Source organism: Channa argus, chromosome 2 (assembly GCF_033026475.1).
Source record: "Channa argus isolate prfri chromosome 2, Channa argus male v1.0, whole genome shotgun sequence".
Lineage (NCBI taxonomy): Eukaryota > Metazoa > Chordata > Actinopteri > Anabantiformes > Channidae > Channa > Channa argus.
The window spans coordinates 12,534,178-12,559,123 of NC_090198.1; the positions used below are offsets into that span (position 1 = coordinate 12,534,178).

The 24,946-nt window shown below is 37.5% G+C and overlaps 1 protein-coding gene across 2 annotated transcripts; it reads right to left on the bottom strand.

Annotated features, from left to right (window-relative positions):
* Positions 1-24,946, bottom strand: wdhd1 (WD repeat and HMG-box DNA binding protein 1). 2 transcript variants are annotated; one of them, XM_067495515.1, is made up of 26 exons: positions 24,877-24,946; positions 24,509-24,602; positions 23,483-23,594; positions 23,185-23,336; positions 21,735-21,846; positions 20,681-20,731; positions 20,466-20,561; positions 20,179-20,271; positions 18,576-18,682; positions 17,839-17,980; positions 17,479-17,686; positions 16,629-16,825; positions 16,218-16,402; positions 15,609-15,850; positions 14,773-14,910; positions 14,458-14,614; positions 13,530-13,644; positions 12,864-12,995; positions 11,743-11,966; positions 10,825-10,955; positions 10,295-10,351; positions 10,084-10,115; positions 9,793-9,957; positions 9,094-9,236; positions 8,857-8,992; positions 1-553 (listed from the first exon to the last, which is right to left on the bottom strand). In XM_067495515.1, exons 2-26 carry the CDS (start codon positions 24,583-24,585, stop codon positions 362-364), a joined length of 3,396 nt encoding a protein of 1,131 aa, XP_067351616.1. In that variant the 5' UTR covers positions 24,586-24,602; positions 24,877-24,946; the 3' UTR covers positions 1-361. The 2 variants fall into 2 exon arrangements, with proteins under 2 accessions (XP_067351616.1, XP_067351617.1); XM_067495516.1 differs by having other exon boundaries at positions 24,813-24,920.

Genomic DNA, 24,946 nt, shown 5'->3' on the forward strand with positions numbered 1-24,946 from the left:
TATGAACAACACACATTCACATTTATTTAATTGTTAAAATTCAGTACAGGGTTTTAGAATTGTTATAAATGTAATAAAACATAACAGCACTATGGATATTCCATTATTGACATTGGAATGAGCTGAGGAATGTCACTGACCCAGTGATATTTTAGGGCTTCACATATTCTGATTAAGTGCGTCAAAGCTCAGATAAGAAAAACTGAAAAGATTTAACATGTAGAAAACAAAATATGCTTCAATGTTCCCCCTCCACTGTTAGCCAGGTTTCAAATCATTTAAACAAACAAACAAAAAACCCTATCAGCACCAGAACAAGAATTAAAAAAAACAAAAACAAACAAACAAAAAAACAAACAAACTAGTTTTTGTTAAAAGCAAATGCTGAAAGCTTTGAGGAGGGATCCAAAGGTTTTTTCTTCTTAGCACCATTTTCATCTGCTTCTGACTGTCCTGTTTCATTCTCTGAGTCCCCTCCACCTCCTTCTGCTCTCTTCCTCTTCTTCAGATCTGCTGCATCTCCAGTCTGGCCTTTTGCTCGCTCTGTCCATGACTGAAGCCAAAAGAAAAATAAATAAATAAATAAAATACATACAACACAAAAGGCACATTTTAATTATCAAACAGGACAAAACCAAATTGTATTGTTCTTCGTTTTCTAGCCACACATAACTAAACACGCAAACGAACACTCAGGCGTGCAGTTTGAAATTGCATCCTGTCATGTGTAATCACTATAGACAGGATGCATCTCTTTGGCCTGCTGGCTCTTTTCCTCCTCATGCCCCCCTCCACTCTGAGCAGAGACAAAAGGAAGTGCTTCCCTGGATGTAATAGAGCTTGGATGAATCATCAGGCCTGGTGAGTGGACTGGCAGCAACACGAGCTCTCACACACACACACACACTTCATCTCATGGTCGATGAAACACTGTCATTAACGCCATGCATATTCAAACAAGCAACCACCACCATCAGAGCTGGTAGACGGTACAAGCTGTGACGTATTGTGATTCAATTTTCATTTTATGGTAATTGGACAGAATAATGTAATTAGGAGCAGACACAACCCTGGGGTCGGCCATTATTAGGGTTCAGGCTTAAAGTGGCCCTCCAGAGTTGTTGTCCAGGTTTTTTATATTCTATTTACAGCTGAAAGTTCACAACAAATTAATTTCACATGAATTATAAACAAGATTAGCAAGAGGCTGCATCGGTGTGCTGCTACAGTTTGCGCTGAGAATATAGAGATTACATCAGGAAGTCCAGTTTGAGCATGCTGTCCAAAACTGGGCATGATACAGTTACTCAAGTGGTGGGAACAGATACCAAAAGAGCTCTGCAATAAAACAATGTAAAAGCTGCATCCGTGGTCTGCAATGCATTAGGCACCTGAGAGGCCATGAAATTCAATCATCAAAGTCCAATTTAAGCAAACAGGTGAATGAATTTGAAGATCAGGCAGTCAAACATTACAGAGGTTTCTAATAATCAGGATTTAGCAGTTATTAGAGGAGCAATTATTTTAGTTTTCTGCAGTTATTTTTCAGGGACAATGTACAAAATACGTTATGGAACATACAGTGCATCCAGGAAGTATTCACAGCGCTCGGCTTTTCCCACAGGTTTATCATTACAGCCTTATTCCAATATAGATCAAATTCATTACTTCCCTTAGAATTCTACAAATACCCCATAATAACATGTTTAAAATCTTTGCAGATTTATTAAAATGTAAAAAAAAAAAAAAAAGGAAATCACATGTACATAAGTATTCACTGCCTTTACTTAATTCTTCCTCGAAGCATCTTTAGTACCAATCACAGCACCTCAAGTCTTTTTGAGTATGATGCTACAAGCATGTCACAACTATTTTGAGCAGTTTCTCCTATTCTTCTTTTCAGTAACTCTCAAGCTCCCCCAGGTTGGATGGGGAGCGTTGGTACACAACCATTTTCACATCTTTCAGAGATGTTCGGCTCTGGCTGGGCCACATAAGGACATTCACAGAGCTGTCCTGTAGCCACTCTTTTGTTATCTTGTCTGTGTGCTTAGGGTCGTTGTCCTGTTGAATGATGAACCGTCGCCCCAGTCTGAGGTCTGAGCATGAGCTGCCACCACCAAGCTTTACTGTAGAGATGGTATTGGCCAGGTGGCGAGTGGTGTCTGTTTTCTCCAGAAATGACACGTGACATTCAGGCCAAAGAGTTCAATCTTTGTTTCATCGGACCAGAGAATTTTGTTTATCATGCTCTGAGACACCTTCAGGCTCTCAGACTGATTGGTGGAGTGCTGCAGAGATTGTTCTTCTTCTGGAAGGTTCTACTCTCTCCACGGAGAAATGCTGGAGCTCTTTCAGAGTGATCATTGGGTTCTTGGTCCTTCTGTCTCGATCCATCAGTTTAGCCGGCCGGCCTGTTCTAGGTACAGTCCCAGTTGATGGAGGCTACTGTGCTCATTGGGACCTTCAATGCTTCAGACATTTTTCTGTACCCGTCCCCAGATCTGTGCCACAATACGATCCTTTCTTGAAGGTCTCCAGACAATTCCTTGGACTTCATGGCTCGGTTTGAGCTCTGACATTGTTAACTGTGGGACCTTATATAGACAGGTGTATGCTTTTCCAAATCATGTCCAGTCAACTGAATTTGCCACTACTGGACTACAATCACGTTTTAGAAACATCTCAAGGACGATCTTAAAGAATAGAATGCAACAGAGCTCAATTATGAGTGTAATGCCAAAGGCCATGGAAAGTTTATGTACATCTGATTTTTTAATTATAATACATTTGCCAAAATTTCAAACAAGCTTTCACTTCGTCAGTATGGGGTATTGTTTGTAGAACTTTGAGGAAATTTTTATCCATTTTGGAATAAGGCTGTACCAACAAAATGTGGAAAATGTTAAGAGCTGTAAATACTTTCTGGATGCACTGTAACTACAACTTTGAATCTTTAAAAAAGAAAAACTTTTTTAATAGTTTTGCACACAAGAGCTAAAACTAAATAAAGGGAACCCAATTCAAGAAATACCAGAAATTGCCCTTGTTAAATCTTTTACTAAAAAAAAAGATGATCCTATCTTCCCTATTTGTACGTGGGAAAATTATGTGAACGTCTAGGATTATCATTTGAAGGAGAAATTAGAGTCACGTGTTTCAGTCAATAGGATGACAGTCAGACACTGCTTTACTTAAACAAGAGAAATGTGGGTCTTTACTATCAAAGTCTAATACTGAAATCTAATTGAAACACTGAGTCATTGGTGATTTCAATGCTATAGAAATACTGTAGAAGGACCTGAAGCAGGCTGTTCATGGAAAGAAGCCAACCAACATCCCTGAGCTGAAGCTTTTCTGTATAAAGGAATGGGCCACAATTAAATCTGCAGGGCTGATAAACCGTTACTGAAGACGTTTAAGTTATTGCTGCAAAAGGGATCACACCACTTGCTGTAGACACAGGTTTACATACTTTTTGCCAGACAAAATTTGAGATTAAATAATCTTACACACTAAAGAACTTGTAATGTTTATAGTTACATTTATTTTTCAGGACTTAATATTGAATGGTTTCAGTCAAATTTAAAGAGAAAATTCTTATGGATTAACACCTATGACTTACAATTTCATATACTATGTTAATTTAATGATTATAAGACTGAATAAAATGTCTACGATCTTTTAATATATATATATATATATATATATATATATATAACATAAATGCACTTTTTACTTTACAAAGTAATCTACTGGGATTTTGTAATTATGTGCATTTGATTGGTTAATGCAGTATGCTGCACTGTTTCATACTGTATATGAGGATGCCAACAGAAACCAACTTAGTACTGTGAGACAATTAAGGTAAGACACAAACAAGAATGATTAGAAACAATTCAGGATTTGAAATACTTAAACAGAACATTTCCACATAAGAAAATGCCACACAGATCTAAAATTATTAGATCCCTCCTTTATGACTGAAATGAAATTGTATGTTAGCTGCCTGATGTTCCATGGACACTGGACCAAATGCATCTAAAAAGATTGGTAAATTTGTTGAGCAATAAAAAGGATTTGTTACTGAAGGTATGAATTGAAATGCCTGCAACATATGTAGAAATTACACTGTGGAGCAAATGTCCTCAATGCTGAGTAATCTTTTCTCATCTAAGATGTCTGCCTGCAGTTATTACCTGCTAGATTTGATAGTGTCTGTACAGTGTGTTGTTCTAACAGACTTGGACAGGTGAAAAATTTACCTCTGCAAAAAATCTAGCTTTAAGAGGTTTAAACTAATCTTGGTGGGAAAAACTAACATTAATAATATAGACTTGCAAGGCAAACATAGTGTCCCCCCAAGACCAAAATGTCTTTGAAATTGTTCTGAAGTAAAACCAGCCTTCTCTAGAAACAAAACAAAAAAGAATCCAAACAGAGGGGAATCCATGAAAACTGTATCATCATAATTATTCTTTTGCAGATTGATCTGCTTAGTGTTTCACACACACTATTATCATAAGATCAATGCTTTGTGCCCTCACTGGCCAAAACACACTTGTTGGTTCCCAGGCAACCATTCTCCTCCATCCCCCTCCTTGCCTTTGGTTCAGATCTACTTCTTGTTTCTTTCTGTTGAGTGTCATCCAGCTTTTTGCTGAGAGTCTTGATATATGCAGGGTCAGGACCAGGTTACTAAAAAAAACCCAGAGTGACGTCTGTTTGGTCTCAGACAGATGAAAGGAGGATATGTGTGGTTACTGAAACAACGAGCCCTATTCATTCACCTCTTAACTGACAACAGCTGACACTGAGTGAGGACATAACATTTAAGTGAAAACTTAAATATCGCAATTACTCTTTTTTCTAAATAAGTGAAAGTGAAAATAAAGATGAGTGTCGAGTGTTGATGGGTTTCACTGGTCAGATTGGTGCTCCATCTGGATTTATACATGTGCATCAAATCTAGATTGTAGGTTTTACATAGGTTGTGCATAGCTGTGGACCCTAGAAGAAGGCAGGATAAGAATGGCTCACTTTTAATCTCCCAACATATCCCCATCAATATTGGTATTTGCTCGATACCTCTCAGTGACCAATCTGATGCTCACAGTATCAGTATATAGCCATTCTATCACCAGCTGAATAGTGTAAAAACACATTACACACAGTGTTTCACAAGCCATTTGATCAAAATATAAGCCTTTATATAAATGAAGGAATAACTTCTGTAACTGATAGACAAGATCCTATAGAGCCACCCTCTAGTTTGTAAAAATAAGTTCTCACACTGAAACCTTAGAATTAGGTAGAAATCTAAATATGAATCTGCTTTATTCATGACTGTGATCTGCTTTATTCATGAAGGCCAGGTGGACACAAACTTTTGCAAAATCTCTTTGCTCCTTAACTTCTGAAAAAGCAACTGTCTGCTATCTGCTAACATTTTGGCCAGTACATTTCAATGACCTTTCCATGATTTTAAAGGAAGTTCCATCAAGGGAAACATGTGCTTGTGACCTGTGTTTTTTGTGTAAGAATGAATAATAATAAATTATAATAATAAATAACCCAGTCATTCCAAAATATATTTATATATTGCAACATGGCTTAACATTAAGCTCTATACTGAAATTGTCTTCGGTCTTGCGGTCTATCAACGAACGAGGTTTGGTGGCCCCAGCACCAATGTGTAACTGACACATTAACATAACATAATATCTGTAGTCTGACTTTACACCAATTCACAAAGTTAAGTAATGCAAATACCTTGGGGGCCCTGAGTCATAAATATTATGTTTTGCAGCTTAAAACTTTGACATACAGGCAGCAGTGTTATTCCACACTTTTATTAGATCAAAATGAAGTAGAGCCTAAGCTGTGATATTGTCAGAGAATTTGAACAGGAAAAGAAAATACATCTTACCTAAAACAATTTAGTAATTTAATTCCAGATTTTTCGTAATTACAGAGTATCAGATGGTCCCTTATTTGATGCACCAACAGGTGAAGAGATACCTGCAGGTAGTGCCTGAGTTTTGGTTAGTTATTCATAGTAAAATTACCTACTTAATAATGAAGGTTTTTTAGTCAAGTTAAAAAAGGGAAAAGACTAAATGGATGTTGTTTGAGAACTTTGGGAGTTTTTATATTCTGGTGAAGTTGATACAGATCACATTTTGGAGAACTGCTCACATCGACGCAAAAATCATGAGTCTGTTTAAATTTACTAGTTACATTTGTTTGTTACTGTCCAAGTTGGGTCTTAATCATTCAGTAAAGGCAGTCGACAACATGTAGATAAAAGGAGTAGTTTTGAAATGAAATGCAAATCTCTTCTTGAGGACTTCCATTCTAGTGGGATAAGCAATGCCAGCACAGAACAATTCGCCGACAATAAAAGCTAAAGGTTTCCCAATGTAACTCAAATCTCATCGGAGTTGTAAGTAAGAGAAAATACAACTGCCGCTCAAAGATGCCTAAAATAGGAAGTAAACGCCTTACTCAAAGTAGAGAATTCAATGAAGAAGAAAGTCAACAGTCAGCTTGCAGCAACGTGGAGGATGACATGGACCCAGACCCTGACCTGGAGTTTAACCACAAGGCCAACCATAGATTAAATGGGAAATGGTTTGCACTTACATAGCGCTTTTCTTCCTATTGGCAGTAAAAGCGCTTTACACTGCTTCTTATTCACCCATTCGCACTCACAATCACACACCCACACTGAAAGGGGAGGTCAACGCTGCATAATGCTCACCGGGAGCAATGTCTTGCTCAAGGACATTTTGGCATGTGACCAGAGGAGCCAGGGATTGAACCAGCAACTCCTAGATTGGTGGACAACGGCTCTACATTCCTACGCCACAGTTGCCCCTAAAAATGAAATCCTGAAAAAGCTGAGAGAATTCGAGAAAGACTTGAGCCAATAACTTAATAATAATAGAATAAGAGAAGACATCAACAAAAATGACCAAAGAGTAAAAGAAGCAGAGGAAAGAATGAACACTGCAGTATCAATAAGTATCAGAGGACGTTTTGTCGGAGCTGGTAAAACTTCAAAAGACAACTCGACTAAGTATATCTTGACCAAAATGTTGTGCCGGAGCTACTGAGGAAGCAGACTTAGTATGCAGAAGTGAAAGCAGTTCTTAAAGGAAGAAATATACGATTTTAAGACACCCTTACAGGCCAGATTAGAGTCTTCTACAAGGATGGTACTGCGACATACAGCTCGGCAGAGGAGGCGACAGAGGACGTCGCAAAGTGGGGGATTCCGGTGACTGTTAAAAAAAAAACGAACAACAACAACATCCCTGTCGGATCAGAACGACCAGCTCACATGGACATTCAGCAAGAAGCGGGGAAACCGGAAGAAAACTAGCACAGGGCAAGGCTTCAAGGATTTTGGAGACAAGTCACGTGATGAGTACCTTAAAGTGGACCCTAGCATTGAGAAGAGAGAAAAAAAAATAAAAATACAGGCAGTTGGTACACCTCATCTTTCATTCGTTATCACGGACCCACACTTCAGCTTAAAAGCTGAGGGGGGCATTCTTTCACCACTAAAAAGAGAAGGAAACAGACTTTCCCTCTGCACTCTCATTCCAACAGAGTTATAAGGCCATAGAGGAGGCCTCAATATTGGAAGCCACTGCTGTAACAGTCAATCATATTTATTATCTTGATATTATGTTACAAGTTCATGAAGATGTTTGTGCTACTGTTCTATATAGCACTGGGGGTGTAGAATATGCTTTATACATGGGCTTAAGGATACTTGTATGTTTACAGATCTGGACTGGGAAGTTCCATCAAGAAGAGTAAAGTCATGGCACAACTAAAGAGGGAGGTAGTAGAGGTAGTAGCCCTACTCCAAGATACCCACTTAACAGAAGTGGAACATGAAAAACTCAATATTGCACCTCTTGGGATTTTAGAAAGGAAACAAAAAAGATAATAGACTTTTAGGAGGGGGTTGCCATATTAATATCAAGTAAATTAACTTTTGACTGCACCTATGAAAAAAAAGATACAGATGGGAAGTTTATATTGGTCTGGGGATATTTTCAAGGCATATTAGTCACACTTTTTAATGTATAAACACCTCCTGGATCCAAATGGAAATTTTATAAATATAGATCTTTGATACATTAATCTCAAAGACTCAGGGAATGCTAATTTGTGGTGTTAGACTTCATCCAACCCTAAGACACATCAAAACCTTACTATTCAAGAAAGAAATAAAATCGCAAAGAATATAAAATTAACAATAGAGGAACTGGGACTTATAGATATTTGGAGGGATCTGAATCCGGCAAAAAGGGATTATACCTTTTTTCCCTTACCTCCTCTTGGTCTAATTTAGACTTGACAATTTCTTGTGTTGTTCATAAAAAGAGATATACATAGGGTGGCGACTTGAACAACTGGGACCTTGGACATGTTGGACCACACTCCAGTTTCTACGGTCCTAATATTAGGTTATGGAAAAAACAGCCAGCCCTGGAAGACTGAAGCTGAAACGACTGAAAGCACTTCATGTCCATGAAACATCAAAAACAGTTTTTCACTTCCATGAATTTTCCAGGTTTTCCATTAGCATACGAACCCTGTAACAGAGTTGCCCTATAAACTTAAAAGGTTATGATATTTCTGCACCGTTTTTACAACTTGTTGCAGATGGGAAGTGATGCCAGTAAGACCTGTTGTTCCAACTTGATCACACATGTAACTCTAAAACCTTTAAAGCTACAAGAATTCCAGGTTTCCTGTTTTGGAATTTAGAGACTCGACCACTTAATATGATCAAAACAATTCCTTCTGAAACTTGAAAACCTTAAAGTTTCATACCAATCGCTCCTCTGGTGACAGCGTCCTGAAGTGTCCCATGGCCTCTTTGATGACATCAGTCTCCTCCATGTCAGGGTGGTCGCTTATGATACTCTTCCTGTTCTCCTCCAACCAGAGCTGAAAGCCTGTCTTCGGCCTGGACAATCACCACCACAAAATATTAAGAAAATATTTAAAACAACAAAACAATCACATCTAATTCAATTTCACTTCAAACACTTAAGTAATTTTTCTTACCTCTTATTTTCAGAGTTATCTGCTGGTGAGGCTGGAGGAGGGACATCCAGTTTATTCTGCTGAGCTGCAGCTGGCTCTGTGTTCTCCTGGGTCTTTTTACTGGGTGCCTTTGTGCCCGTCATCTGCAGAAGAGTGGACTGGGTCTGGAGAGCAGACAACTGTAATGATGAAATAGCTCTGGTGTTGTATTACAATCTGGCAATATGGATGCATAATGTAAATGAGGAAAAACAAATGGAAACACACAAGTTGACAAATTACAGATTCATTAGATATTGCAGGCAAGATACAGTCATGTACTAAAGTTAGCAGCCCTCTTTTAATCCAATGGGGTTTTTTTTTGTGTAAAAGCAAAATTTTAAAAATCATTGGGCAAACAAACATGAATGAAGCAAAAACATTTTTTTTTCTTTTTGGGGTTATTTCTGTTAAATAAACATTGTGAAAAAAAGTTCTATTCTATTGTACTGCCTGCGGTTGTATTAATAAATGACTGTATAGCAATGTAACTTCAACAAAAGGCTGTGCAATTTAACAAAATGTTATATTCTGAAATGGTTAATTTCATATCATATATCATAGTTGTATTAAAATTAAAAACCTCTTCACGGGCAACTTCACACTGCTCTATCTAATTGTGCTGAGTGTGGAAGTAAGCTGCCTTCTCAAAACACTGCAAACTGAAATAAATTACGGCACCTTTGACTTGGGCTTGGGGGCCAGTGGTTTGAGAGCAGGACTTTTGTTTGGTTTCCCCGCAGATCCACTGACTGGAGCTGACTTCCTGCTGCAAGTCATGTTGTCCAGGATGTTTGTCATTCGAGGCTGACCAGGCGAAGCTGAAGGTTTCCCTGAGCCAAGGACCTAAACACATACCGTTAAACTTTAATTATTCTTTTAACAATCTTTGTTTAGATGTGAAAGCATACATCAGGAGGGCGGGGGGGAGAGAAACATCAGTGGGCTGCTGTCAAAACATCAAATCCTTACCTTGAAAGGATTTGCACAACCTGCTTTGCTACCTGCAAAATAAATAACAGACATCAGAAACTCTTTGATTAGATATATCTGAGCTGAATAAAATATACATGATGAAACCACCCAAATAATGTTATTACTCAGCAAACACCAAAGTATACAATAGAAATTTCATTTCAAGCCAAGCAACAACCATCAAGGTATTGAAATAATGTTCACTAACTAGGTGTGAGAGATGGCATTACAGCTGAACCTGCTTCTTTAGCAAATGGGTTCACACCTGCAATAGTACAGACATGAAAGAGACATGTTAGCATATGTTAACATTCACATCACATCCGTCATGACGTACAATTACTGAGGTGTCTGATCTGTGTAAAATTCATTCAGGTTCATGAAAAGGGGCCCAACCATACAGCAACCATCTTAAAGAGCTAACTTCAGTGACAAGATAAACAAGGACTCCTATTGGCCTCCTCATCCTCTCAAAATATTGAGATCAGTTTAGGATTTCACAAAAAGATAAAACACTGGCACAGAATAACTCCACAGGTAAACTGTGAAAAGTTTTCTAAGATAGCATAAACAACCAACCTGCTAAATTAAATGCAACTGATGGAGGAGAGTTGCTGCTGTTTTAACGGCATTTTGTATGATTCAGCTGACACACCAAAACTACTAATGAACAGATCCTCACTTTATATTGAGCGTGTAAAACATTTCCACTATACTACAGATATGTGGAGAACTGACGTGTTCTGGTTTCTGTTGTCTCCATCTCCTGTCCGTCTGGTTCATCCTCAGGCTCTTCCTCCTGCTCCTCTTCCTCCTTCTGATTTTGTCTGTTTCTGTACCGACCTCCTGTGGCCTCACTCTGCCCATACCTGTCCCAATAAGATGCTTTAGAATCACACGCTTCTCCTCAGATGGAGCACAATAGATTTAACAGTGACCAAAAATAAAAAATACATTATCCACCTCTTTGACATGCGCCACAGTGTTTAATTTGCATTCTATCAGGTGGCACAATAAGTTTGTAATCAAGATAGAAGATCGTCCAAAACGATATCCATCCTCAGTTTGTCTCTGCTCAGAAAGTAATTCTATTAAAGTATGATTGTTTACCTATTCTGTGCTGGTTTTCACCCATGCTGTATCGTCCCTTTTAATTTTTTCTTTAGTCAATATTCTTAATGTTACTCAACTCTAAAACATGGGATTCTCTCAGACAGCGTAAAAAAGCTCTAGGCTTATGGTACTGTATGACCGTGTTATGTTTGTTGGAAAACATGTTTGTGTATTATTTTAGCTGACACACCCAAATACTGCAATTGTCATCTGATACTGCAGCAATGGAGGCAAAACTACATTGGCAGTATTTATTGATCTAAAAAAAATTAAAAGGATTAAGGATTTGTTAGATAAGACTTGTTTAATAGGTCAGATTATCTGGCACCCAGATAATCTATTGTTTAGTAAAATAATGGCTTCAGGACTACAAAACAAAAACAACCAAACATAAAATAATAATACACAACAACACTGTAAGCTCCTGTATACCCTGTACCTAATGGATGGTGAGGTACTACATGAAGCAATATTTATAACAATACAGTGGTTAGACTGAGGAGTTTCCACAGACAAAGTGACAAGTTGTATTTTTGGCTTTACCCAGAGCTCTGCCTGATGCTAGAATAGTCGGTCTCCTCTTCCTGCTCATCTGGCCCTTCTACATGGATCTGGTTGGCTTTCTCCAGGGCAATCTCACTAAGCCGCTGGGCAAGGGCCATGCGTCTGGATCGAGATGCATATCGAATGGCCAGTGTCACAGCATTTTGTGTCATCAGCTCTGCAAGCTCCACACAGCGAAACTCCCTCTCCAGTTTACAGGAAAGCTGGAAAATAAAATCCACCATGAAAGGTTTCATGAGGGGAAAACAATAAAACAAGCCACAGTTTAAAATTTATGATCATAATATAAAGTGTGATCCCACAGCTTATGTCATGTAGATATTAGGGGTGGCGTGACATGTCGATGTAATCAATTACAAAAATACATCAATTTACGAAATGTGTGTTGAAATTACCTCAGTAAGTGGATTTAGTTGTTAACAGTTAACTAAAGCACAAAAATATAAATATTTGTGTTTTGAAATCACCAGATATAGATTCTTCAGGACACCACTGATATTAGTGAATAAGAAAATAAACTTAAAAGGCTATACGTGCGGCACCTAATGCACTAACTGTTCAACCTAACGTGCCACAGGTTCTGGTGGACAATGAGACAGTCACACTCCCAAACTAAGCAGGGCCCTGTAGCTGTCAGCAGAGAGTCCCGATCAGCAGCAGACAGAGGAGTAAAGGGATCAGTAATTGCTTTCATATTCATTCTTTTATTCTATTACAGTATTTAACCTGAAGTAAAACAACAATGTAGACTGCACCACATTCCTTCAACTTAAATTTAGAACAAGCTCTTGCTTTAATTATATTGTGAAGAGACTTTATATTAGCCTAAAAGACAGGTTACCAGTTAAGACTGGCCTCGTTTTGGGGGGAGGAATAATGCTCTGCAGTGCATACTTAATGAATTATAATATTGAAATATAAATGATAGATTTTTATTTTTAGTAAAATAATTTTCATTTTATTGGGTTATTATATTATTATATATAACTGAAAAAAAAAAAAAAAAAGAGCTTAATAGAAAAATAGATGATAGATTAATTGGCAAACAAAATAATCATTACGTTTAGTGCTAGTGGATAATATTGAGTTTTCATACTTACTGCAAACATCTTCATGAGCAGCTCCTGCTGCTCCTTCTGGGACTGATTCTGTCCATCTTCGTCTATCTCGTAGCCACTGGAGGACAGGAAGCTGTAGTGGTTGTGGAAGAGGACTGAACGCCAGAACTGTTCCTGGGTGATGAGGTGTTAAATTATGTCTGAATGCTTTTTATTCTGACAGAGGATTAACAGGCAGTGGAATATTAACACTTCTCCATTTTATAAAAGGCATGAAAGTGGCTTGTTGGCAAATATAAGTAAAATATTTACTGTGGGGGCGCCTCATACAAGTGTCTAAAATGTAAAATACACATTTCACAAAATATTCGATATTGATTAGTCATGAAGTAAAATAATGAGGTTCTGCTCTACTATACAGGTCAATCTTAAGAAAATGTTACAGTGGGCTAGTGTAACTGTAAAGCTGTTCTTCATATTAATAAACAAAAAGCCATTAACACTTTTATTTAGCTGCCTTGTTGCTGTAGATGGACTGCTTCAGAATTTCTGCAGATGTGCTGACCAATCAGATTTTAATTGTTTTATATTGCTTTTGGGAAAAAAAGCAGAAACAAAGCCAATGTATTGTTTGGTACTCCGGAAAAGTTTTAAGGGGAAAGCATCTTGCATCTTCAAAGTGCATTTTGGTTTTTTTTGGTTTTTTACCTCCATCTGTCCTTTCTCTGTGGTGGTCTGACACAGAGGAAGCTTGAAAGGCAAAATGGCCACTGCAGGTCTGGGCAAGGTGGGGGGGTACCTGGAACCTTTACAAGGTATACACCTGACAGAAAAAAGATAAAACATAATGATGTTAACAAGATTACAGAGTCAAACATCTAATCTAAAATTATGTAACTCAGCATCTAATTTGGTTTATCAGAGTTATTCTGTAATCACATGCAGATTTGGTTGTGACACCTCTTTGCTGATGCATTCAGGCACTTGTGAGAAACAGATTTACAAATGTACAAAACAAACAAAAAACCAAGTAAAGTCACACATTTCATTGGATCAGTTTGGGAATTTGTCTTTGTAATTTTGTCTTTGTAATTTTGTCTTAATTTCAACTTTTTGAATTATTTCCATGAATTCAATATTTTATGAAAGCCAACACTCAAATCTGATTGTGCCAGAGCTTCTTACAACACCAAAATGTACAGATAAGTAAATTATGTTAAATCTCATTTGATACTGAAAATTACCAGCATGATGATTTGAGAACCATTTGTGTATACTGTAGTTGTGAAAACTACGTTACGTGTAATGGAAATTATTTCTTCAGCATCTGTATAGTTTCACACAAATTTCTTTCTTACAATAACCATGAAGAACTTTTCTCAAGATGCAGCAGTAAAGCTAGCAATATAATTTCACACTTTTGCTGTGCTGTTTTTGTTTGTTTGTTTTTTTACGCAGAATAAACTAAATTAAATGTTCTTGTCCACCACAATGGTAAGTTGTCTTGGGATCACCAAAACATAAAAGCAACAGGACAACATGGTTCAGATAATTTAGTTTAGCACACCTTAAAATAAATAAAGATATAAATGGAAGAAAGAAAGAAAGAGTAAAAGTGTTAAGACCAAGAGTTCACCTGAGCTGTTGAGGGTTCTCATGCACTCCAACCACCCAGTAGTGATCCGATTTGCTTTTGCATGTTTCTCTGGTGTTACATACTGGTGTCCAAGTGTTTCCCAGAGAGCGGTTCAGAATCCGTACCACCCCGTCTGAATCCACGTAGCAAGGGGTACCTGATAAACCACAACACAATCAACTTAAAAATTATAAAACATGTTTGCAGATGAACAGAAAAGTCACTTCTTATAACTTGGTCTTTTAATATGTACAGAAAATGTAAGAGAAATGTTTCCAGGAGAATAGACACAATATGTTTTCTTGATAGACTGACCCTCAGCTGTGAATCCAAGCCAGGAGAGGTAGGATTTGAGAGAGAGTGGGAGAGGTTCACCGTTGATAACTTTCCTCTTTCTTTGACCGAACTGCAGCAGCTGAACACCCAGAGCCTGTTCCCCATCAAAACCTGTAGCTGATGACAAAACAACACACATGCTACAAGATAAGGTAACAACCAAACCAGCTGCACGCTGAGCATCTAAATTTTACAGTGAGGCTTACTAAGCTACTGTATATATCGAATACATTATTTCAGTTGTGCAGACACTAAAACGTAATTTGGGAAAAAAAAAAAAAAAAGACCTATCCATACTCTTCTACTATTAAGCTTGGAAACCTCTTTCAAATAACAAAACCAAGGATGCATAAAGGCTTCACTGATTAATCTATAAAACATTTCATAGTTTACTGATTTAAATTCCCAAAACAATTTCCCAAAAGTGATTAAATTATTTGTGTCGAAAAAACTACTAAAATCAGTTACCAATTTATGTGGCTAACACTATACTACAAACAACATTTCACAATGCTCCACCAAACACACAAAGTATGACATTCTTGCTATAAGACGGCTGGGCAATATTTTTTACATAAGGCAATGATTAATTTAAAATTACTTGTCTCTAGTGTGTTAATTCAACCCAAGTGAGATCAAAGATGATTTCACAGATGTCTCAACTGATGTGCATTCACAAACTTTTCTATCCACTTTAATATTCCACTGAAGTCCAGTTTATTTCTTTACATAGATTTGTTTAAAGCAGGTGGGTGTAAGAAAATCAAAACCACAGTGATTACACAGAGCACATACAACAGCAGTTTATGTCCAACCTCGATGGTAGACTATCAGCAGCTGCTCTCCATGTCCGGCCATGCAGACCACAGGTCCTGGCAGGCTGAATATTTCTTTCTGAACTCCCCCAATGGAGAAGAGCCTGAGCATCAGCATGCTGGTGGCGACCGCTGCCCAGCCTTGACCCAGACACAGCACCCTCACATCCTCTCCCTTTGGCAAGTCCACCATCCATTCCTTGTTGGTGTCCCATGATGAGAAGTGAAGGCACTGCAGTTTACTGAAAACAGAAAGGAACAGGTAGAAGGACTTACTGAAAGAATGAAAATTAAAAACCGTAACACATCATGGTTGTTAGAGGAATATAAGAACAACCTCAGGAGGACAAAGAGTTATAGCTCTGTTGAGCCTAGAAAGCAGCAATGACTTTATGAGGTTTCTTTACAAATAAAATTGTAACTTTAAAGGATAATAATAAGTTTATTGTGAACGGACACTATAGAGAAAAAATGAATTGAATTTAAAACATGAAGTTTAGAAGCAAAGTTAGAAGGTCTGACTGTGTGAAACTGCCCTAAAATCCATCTGGCCCTAAGTTGGTTTCCTTTCCCATAGGGAACTGGGTTGGTATTATATTAGAGGTTTACCTGGCAAGCTCATCTGTGCTGGGGCAGGCCAGCAGTACAGCCTCCTGTGACAGATCAGCTATGATGTGACCCAGCGAGTTGGTGAGGTGCATAGCATGGTGCACAGCTGTGTCATGAAACTCTATGTCGATAGCGTTGTCCTGCTCATCATTGTAGCATCGCACTATACCAACTGAGTTCCACATCTGAAGCACAATTTGGGCATTACTATAACATGATTGTGGTTAAAATATTCAGTTTAAAAAAAAACAAAAACAAAAAAAACATTTACCTACAGATAGTAATACAAAAGATTAAAAAATAGAAGTTTGGATTTCTTCACTGCGTTTAGATGATACATTTATACTCAATACATACAGTAAAAGCAGCATCTTAGACAAAGCATGAGATCCATTTTTCAGTGTGTCTTACCATGAAGCGGTGTGTGAGATGTGCTGGAGTGGAGCCTGACTGAAAGGCCTTCTGGGGAGGTGTTGGCAAAGGCCCCTCATAGACAGGACGCAAGGGCGCTAAAGGGGCAGCTGCAGGCAGTACAGTGCTGCCTGTGTCATCATCATCCTCCTCGTTATCCCTGAATCTGTCTTGACCGATCTTCAGTGATCCTGTATCTAAATAAAAGGCACACATGCAAACATAGCGCAATTGAGATGATGGATTGTCTTGCAGGTCTGTTATAGCCTACTAAAGATGGCTAAAGATGCTAAAGATGAGAAGTAGACAAAGTTCCGAGGCACTAGCTATAGTTATTATAATGTTCCATTATAGAAATTACTCCATTTAAACCTTATTTTAGTATTTGAAATACTTCATATATATTGAATTTTATCTTGTTTGAAGACACATTTCAGATCTTTCAGCTCATCTGCTATGCACTGAATAGGTGGTTATGCTAGTTTATCATTTAGGAATAACTAAATGTGTGAACAGATCAGTGTTCTAGCTAGGCGATTTGGATCAAAAATCTTACTAATAAAGTGCTACAGAACTTTCTACTTTTAATTTTTTATCAGTCAATTGAAAGTTAATATTTTTGGGTTTGGAACTGTACAATGGTAGTGTCACGTTGTATTTAATTTGATTAAATGCTGAATAAATAGTATTTTTTGTAGGATTAGACTAGCAGACTTCGAAGGAGAATATATAACAAGGAATTCAGTTTTTGTGGTATTTTGTGATAACTTCGTAATAACACACATTTTTCCAGTCTAAACTTAGCAATTCATACTTTTGTCCTTTGAGTCTAAACCCTTGTTTTACTAACCTAAAGAGTTCTCATCATCCAGGATCGCCCCTCTGTTCCTCACACGCCCTGTCGCAGGCATGAGGATATCATCATCATCATCTTCTTCATGCCCAGCAACGGGCTTCTTAACTGGTGAGTTGGTGTCACTCAGCCCTTCATCCATGAGTCTATCATCATCATCATCAAACAGGTCATCATAGTCTTTTGTAGACTTGTTTGCTGGTGCCTACACAAAGTACAGAGAAAAAGTAATGTTTGTAACAACTTCATATTAATGTGTTGAAAAAAATTACTAAAATCATTTACCAATTTATGTGGCTAACACTTTACTGCAGCTTGTACATTTAGATTGGAAACACTGTATTATCTGAGCAGTACCTTGGTGGCGCTGGTGTCTGATGTCGAAGGGTTGAGTCCATCTAGCAGGCCCAGGCAGCCCTCTATGTCTGTATACGCGATCTGACTGCCTGAAGGATGCCAGGCCAAGCCGCACACTGTGAAGCCTTTCTCATGCTTCTGCCTGCAGCCAGGATAAGGCAACTTTAACAATAATAATAATTACACACACACACATACACATATGTGTGTGTGTATATATATATATATATACACACACACACATATATATACACATATATACACACACACACACATATATACACACACACACACATATATACACACACATATACACACACACATATATATATATATATATATATATATATATATACATATATACATATACATATATATACATATATATACATATATATACATATATACATATATATACATATATATACATATATATACATATATATATATATATATACACATATATATATATATATATATATATATATATATATATATATATATATATATATATATATATATATATATATATATATATATATATACACACATACATATATATACACACATACATATATATACACACATACACATAAAAGATGTGTCTGGAATATCAAACTTCAGTTTGGGAAAAGAAAGGCAAGCTTAATTCGAATGCCATCTCTTACAACAAGATGCGTAATACAGAGCATTTTTAATGTATCCAACATACTTCTAGATATATCTTTGTCACATACCTTTCTACAGACAGCTTGCTTTTCACATCCCACACTATCAGTACACCGCCTACGCTCCCAGCTGCAAGGAACTGCCCACATGGAGACCAGGCCAGCACATTGATAGGCTGCAGAGGAGACAAGGAGGAGTTTTTTTTTTTTTATTAAAAAAAAAAAGAGAAACAGGACTTCAGGCAGTACGCTGACGGTCTTAACTGTCAGTTCTGCTAATGATTCCAACTACAATGTTTTGAGAGGACGTAATTCTGTGGACTTCATATTGCCAATTTTAATGCTGAAGAAAGGAGATTGCCCAAAACGTCAGTACAATGTATGAATAAATAATTTCAGGAGGTGGCTTTCTTTTTTGGGGGGGCTTCAGATTGTATCATGATAAACTGGGGAAAACATTTTTTACACTAGCACCTCATGAGCTCTGGCACAAATAATTTAGTTGCGGTAGAGTAGGTTTGTGATGCACGAGCTCATAACACCTTAAGATTTCAGAAAAAAATAAAATAAAAAAAAAACCTGAAAAAAAAAAAAAGTCTTTTATTGAGCCCAGAGTAGGAGTTGATCAATTTCAAGCAAAAACAGTTTAAAACTGTTACTGTATCTGACCTTTTATTAATATGATGCCACCATAACCCCAAGGATAGCTTTCCTCAGGTTAGAAGTGGATTACTGTGTGAGTGAGTTCAAATATTTTTTGGGTAATCATGAAATAAAGCACGAGATTGCCAGGCACTGTACTGCCAGTACTGTTTGCGTGCAGCTCAATTACAGCTTGTCATTCAGCAACAGCCCCAGAACCCTTTTCCACAGACAAATGAACTAAAATATTGTCACATTAAAGGAACCAGATACCAAGGGTTGTCAATGTTCATAATAATGTTGTTTAATAATTAGCCTACACCAAGGATATCTAGGATCCATAAACTTGTTCTGTCAAAATAAGCATGCTTTCTTTGATTTGATGAAATGTGTGCTCTTCAAACATCTGCACCCACAATGTGTTTATCGTGAAGCCCCACTTTTACCTGTATTCATGCTGAAAGGATTTGTTTTTATAATTATACATTCTTGCATTTGACATACTATTAGTCCTAGTCGTATTATTATGGTTATATTCAAATTAATTGGAGTATATACACTTCTTTCATTCAGTTTCACTTTACTATTAGCTACTTATTTAAACAGGACTATTCATCCACATGTCAGAAGGAATGAACCAATTGCTATTAAGTGACAAACCACTTTATCAGCACAGTTAGGAAAATGTGCCATACACTCCAAGAGGTGTCATCTACCTGTTGCTACCTGCAAGTAGATATCCTTTTTAATTTTAAAGTTGAAACACATCCCCAGCTTGGATCAGCATGGAACTCCTACAGTTATAATAGCTTAGTCCAAATGAAAAAACAAAACAAAAACAAAAAACTGGACTCATCTAACATCATTGAGCTTTATTAGCGACACAAGCCCGCCTTTGGTCTCTGAATCTTTAGGATGGCTTTTGATTAAAAAGGATGGATGGATTATCCTTATGTAGTTTTCATTGTATTTTGTTAATTTTCATCTGAATCTGGATCATTTACTGCCCTAACTATGGTGTCAATCTCACCTGTGTGAGTAGATCATCAGTTAGATTGCTCACATGGTTCCAGGACCCTCGCTCATATAGGTGCACCTTTGTCTCCACAGGAACTGCTAAAAACTAAGTGCACACACATATAATATTTATGTTATTTCAGGAATAATGTTCAGTGCTGCTTCTTAGGTCATACTCATTTTTAAATTAGTTATACAGTTTTTTGCTTTGCTCTGAGGAAGCAGAAATCCTGAAGAAATAGATATGTATTAGCGCACACACAAACACACACGAGCGACTCTAGGCATTGTGTCACTGACCCTTGTCTGTCTCGGCTGCCAGGCCAGTCGACAGAGAGACTTTGCATTACTGACATCATTGGTCTTCTGCAGCAGAGGCCAACTGATCACCTGTGTCTGAATGAAAACAAAGCAGATCAGCATCTAACAGACAGGACAGATGGAATGCACATAAAGATTTATAAACAAAACCCCCTTTTTTTTTTAAAGACTGAGTGGTTGGAACCTTGATGTACCTGCTCCTCAATATTCCACACCACAACAGATCCATCACAGCTGGCAGACGCCTGACAGAGAGAAAAAATAAAGTTTATACGTTGATACTCCTCTGGCCACACGTTGAAGCATCCTGGTGTGGGACATTGAACCCCTAAACTGCCCAACCCCAGCATTTAGGTATGCATGAGGACTGAACCCATGCCCGGTTAAAAATGGGGAGGGATTTACATTTAGTCATTTAGCAGACGCTTTTATCCAAAGCGACTTACAAGTGAGGTACAAGGCAAGCAAAAATCTAAGTCAAGGAAAAAAAAGTCAAAGCAAAGTCCCATTAGAAAAGTGTTTACATTTCATGAGATGCAAGATGAAAGAAAGAGCAGAATGCATCAGGGGATACATCAGGAAGAGCCTTCTTTAAGGAAAAGTTTGCGTGCAGGCCACATGATAGACTGTTTCAATGCTAAGCTTACAAGATAGGTCGAAATTTAAACATTCCATTGTGCCAGAATAACGTATTAAAATGCTGTTCCATTATTGACCTTATTTCATCACCATATTAGGTTTTATTGATAATTGCTCTGATTCTGAAATAATAAATGTTGAACTTTAAAGTCTATTTCAATTAATCACTGACTTACACACCTGACAAAATGTATTTAGACTGAAATATTTTAGTCTGCAGTAAAGATTGATGCATGTGATTAGTTCAGATTCATGTAGTTAATTGCATTTTTTATTAGATGACAGCTATACAAAAATACCCTTAGTAAAAACGTCAGTATGACATAAACAGGTCGCATTTGCTTAGACAGGCTACTGTTGATTAAACGTTTTTGGATTTACAGCATCTTTATGTTGTGGTGGAAATGAACCAAATTATGTTATGTAGTCCACCTTTAATTGTTTTATGACTAAACTTCAATTCAAAAGCAGTTTGTAGCTCTGCAACAAAATGTAATTTCAAAAGTAGCATAAAACTTAGTTTTTGGATGATATTGAATATGTGCAAGTCTAGTCTCCATGCATAGCCTTAATATTGTATTTGTGCCATCAAAGAGAAGGTGTACCTACCAAGAAGTCATCTTTGGGGTCAAAAGTTACACTAAGGACAGGTGCTTCGTGACCCCGGAGTGTTTTCTGTTGGCTGCTGTCCGATACCTCCACCACCTTAACCATGAAGTCACTGAGAAGCCAGAAAACTAAGAATAAATATGTGCAAACTGGCATGTGTAGGCAATTTGCATTGACACAAGACTGAGTGCCAGTGAGCAGTTATATAATAAATGGAAAGGGCACATAACCTGTAAACCACCACTAGTGCAAATTGTCAAATCAATGAACAAGAGAAACAAAATAATCCTAAATGTCTGCCTGAATCCAGGAGCCAAATCTGCCCTAACAGCCACAGATGCCTGAATTTTTGCAATCAATATCGTAACCGAAAGGACCCATGTGAAAATAGCATCAATAAGGCACCATGCTCTATGCTTCTATTGCTATGATAAAGCAGTTTAAGGCAAATCAATTCTCATAGCAAACAGATGTTTATCTTCAATCAGGAGTAATCGTGAACCAATCCAAAGTCCTGCTCTTTCTGTGAGATGGAAATGTCATTCAGGTGCACAACTGTGTGCAGCTCATTATGTACTGGAACAACAACACTGAACCTAATGAGATCATGGTCTGGTTTAGTGCTTGTGTACCCACTGAACACAACAGGTACATCACGCATGACAGCTTTACCAGCTGCCACAGGAGAAGCCAGAGTGAACATGCAGAGTCTGATAAAAGGAAAAGTGACACTCAGTCGTCCTTCAGATTTGAGATCACGTCACTGATGGAAAATAACTCAGGAAGAACAGATAAATATTCACACTCTGCTGGACATACTTATTGTAGCTGAACAAATTTTGACAAATATTGTATTGTATTACATTTTAAAGGTGTTTTACCTAATTGGTCTTAGTTTTTTAACTAGTGTGCTTAATTAATTTCTTGCTGTTTGTTAGCTAAGAAAACTAGGAATACTTCTATCACATCAACTAAAAATGTAGAGCTGTGGTGAGCCAGCAGCTAGTTAGCGTTGCATAAAGACTGGAAACAAGACAAAATAGCTATCCTGGCTTTGACCAAACTAAAACACAAAAGCCTACCAGCATAGTTTCAAATGGGAAATGTAAAAAACAAACATTTTTGGGTTTTATGCAGTCATTTAATTTAATTGTTTTTTGTTGTCAGACAGCTGTCTAAAGACAATTTTAGCTACATTAGCTCGAATAATGTGAGTTTCATCATCTTGCTCCAGTACACTTTGAGATGTCAACCAACAACCCTGTGATTGGTGGACAAGGGCTCTACCTCCTTAGCCACAGTTTTCTCAAACTAATACCATGGTTATGACTAATTTTTAGAAGTGCTGGTAGGAAGAATGTTATCACTTTTAGACAGAACCTGGCTACCACTTTTTCTGCCTCAAGTTGTGTTATTATTTCTAAACTTTCTCGAGTTAAGCAGTTTGTACCTGGATCCGGCTGCAACTCTTGAGCCACTGCTGTTGAAGGTGACGTGTGTGGCATTGGTAGTAAAGCGGGTCAGGATGCCATCTGGATCACCATCAGGAAATGTGTGGATCTGGACTGTGTTGTTCGAGCTTGCTGTGACCAGCTTGCCATTCTGTGAAGAAAAGTTCTTAGTCTGCCACTGACGTTAGGACTGAACTGTTTTGACTTAATACAAAGTTATTGTAGAAATCAATCATACCGCATGAGCACTACAGATCCCAAAACAACATAAACCTGCCTGAAGGCCAGGTGACCAACCTTAAGAGCCAGAGAGTACGCCTTTTCCCCAACAGTGATGAACTTGGGATCATCGTCATCCAGACCCTCCCATATCCGAACGTCTCCATCATTGCCACAGGTTACAATGAACCTGGGGAAAATGCATCATGTTGGATTAGGACAAAACTATGAAGCAAAACGGACTGAAAGAGGTTTTTACATTTTTTATTATTTATCTATTTATTTAGTCTTTTTCAACTATAAAGCTTTAAATCAATTAAATATAATGTCACAAGAATTAATTTTTTTTAACCAAGCTTAACTCAGTCTCTCCAGTAGCTAAATCAAAACAAGTTTAAGAATTGTATACAAAATTCTTGTAATTAAAGATACTTAGGGTTCATTGTCACATGTAAAAAGGTCAGTGGATTGTTAGCAGTCCCAGTACTTAAAAACATCTCCTTTAAACTGTTTGAATAAGGTTGGTTTTATTTTTTTTAAAAATTAAAAAGCACAAAAGCAAGATTAGATTAAGACCTCACAAAATAAATCATTATCTCAAAACCCGTCAGATCTAGCTTTCAAACTTGACACTTAAGTAAAGTTAAGTACAAACTTAAGTAAAATGCTTCATATTAACTTGAACCTATTGGTTGATTAATTAGTTCATGTGAGGGAAAAATAACTATTTTGTAAATTGATTAATCATTTAACTAATTTTTAAATGTCCCCAACATAGCATTTCATATATACACATTTTCTACATTTCTCCTTTTATATGACATACTACAAACCTTTGAACAAACCATCCAAAGATATCATTTAAACATGCTCAGCAGTTAAATCAATAATGAAAATAAGTGTAAGTAGCCCTAGTTTACGCATCTGTATTAACGTCTAAAATTGTCATATTCAATGTCAGTCACATTATACGTTTACAGCTGTTTATACTTTAGGATTTTGCTTTATTTTAAATATTGACTGCAGAAGGTTTACGTGTTAATTTTGCTTAGCTAAAGGATTCAAAGATTTCTTCCACCAGGGGTCTATAGGACTCTAACTTACTTCCCAGTCTCATCGAAGCAGACCTCAGTGTGCCCCTCAGAGTGACCGTAGCGCATCGGCTTCCTCTCACAAGGCATTTTCACAAACCACCAGACTGAAGAGCAAAAACAAAACCCGTTATCAGCGTGTCAAACCAGTCCTGGCACGTTAACATAACACAACTGTACAGCACAGTTATCTTACGCCATGGCCTATTATCCCGCGGCTGGTTCACATACCCAGCTAACGTTAGCTTAAAAACTGAGGTAATTAAACATAACCAAACGCAATACACTATTATTACAACAAGACACCCCTGACTTACACTAAACGCAGGCTTTATACGTTCTCCAGGTATGGCTTGAGAATAGACAAACACTTCAACTTACAACTTCCCCGGTAAACTCCTCACACTTGATTCTGTTCTCCTGAGTCTCCCGCGCTGCGTTGAAAACAAGG

Coding starts and splice junctions, on each gene's coding strand:
- wdhd1 (XM_067495515.1), bottom strand. CDS start 24,585: ATGCCTTGTGAGAGGAAGCCGATGCGCTACGGTCACTCTGAGGGGCAC. Junction 18,683..20,178: donor CTGATGATCTACTCACACAG/GTGAGATTGACA, acceptor TCTCCTCTGCAG/CCTATCAATGTGCTGGCCTG. Junction 10,352..10,824: donor GACAACAGAAACCAGAACAC/GTCAGTTCTCCA, acceptor GTACTATTGCAG/GTGTGAACCCATTTGCTAAA.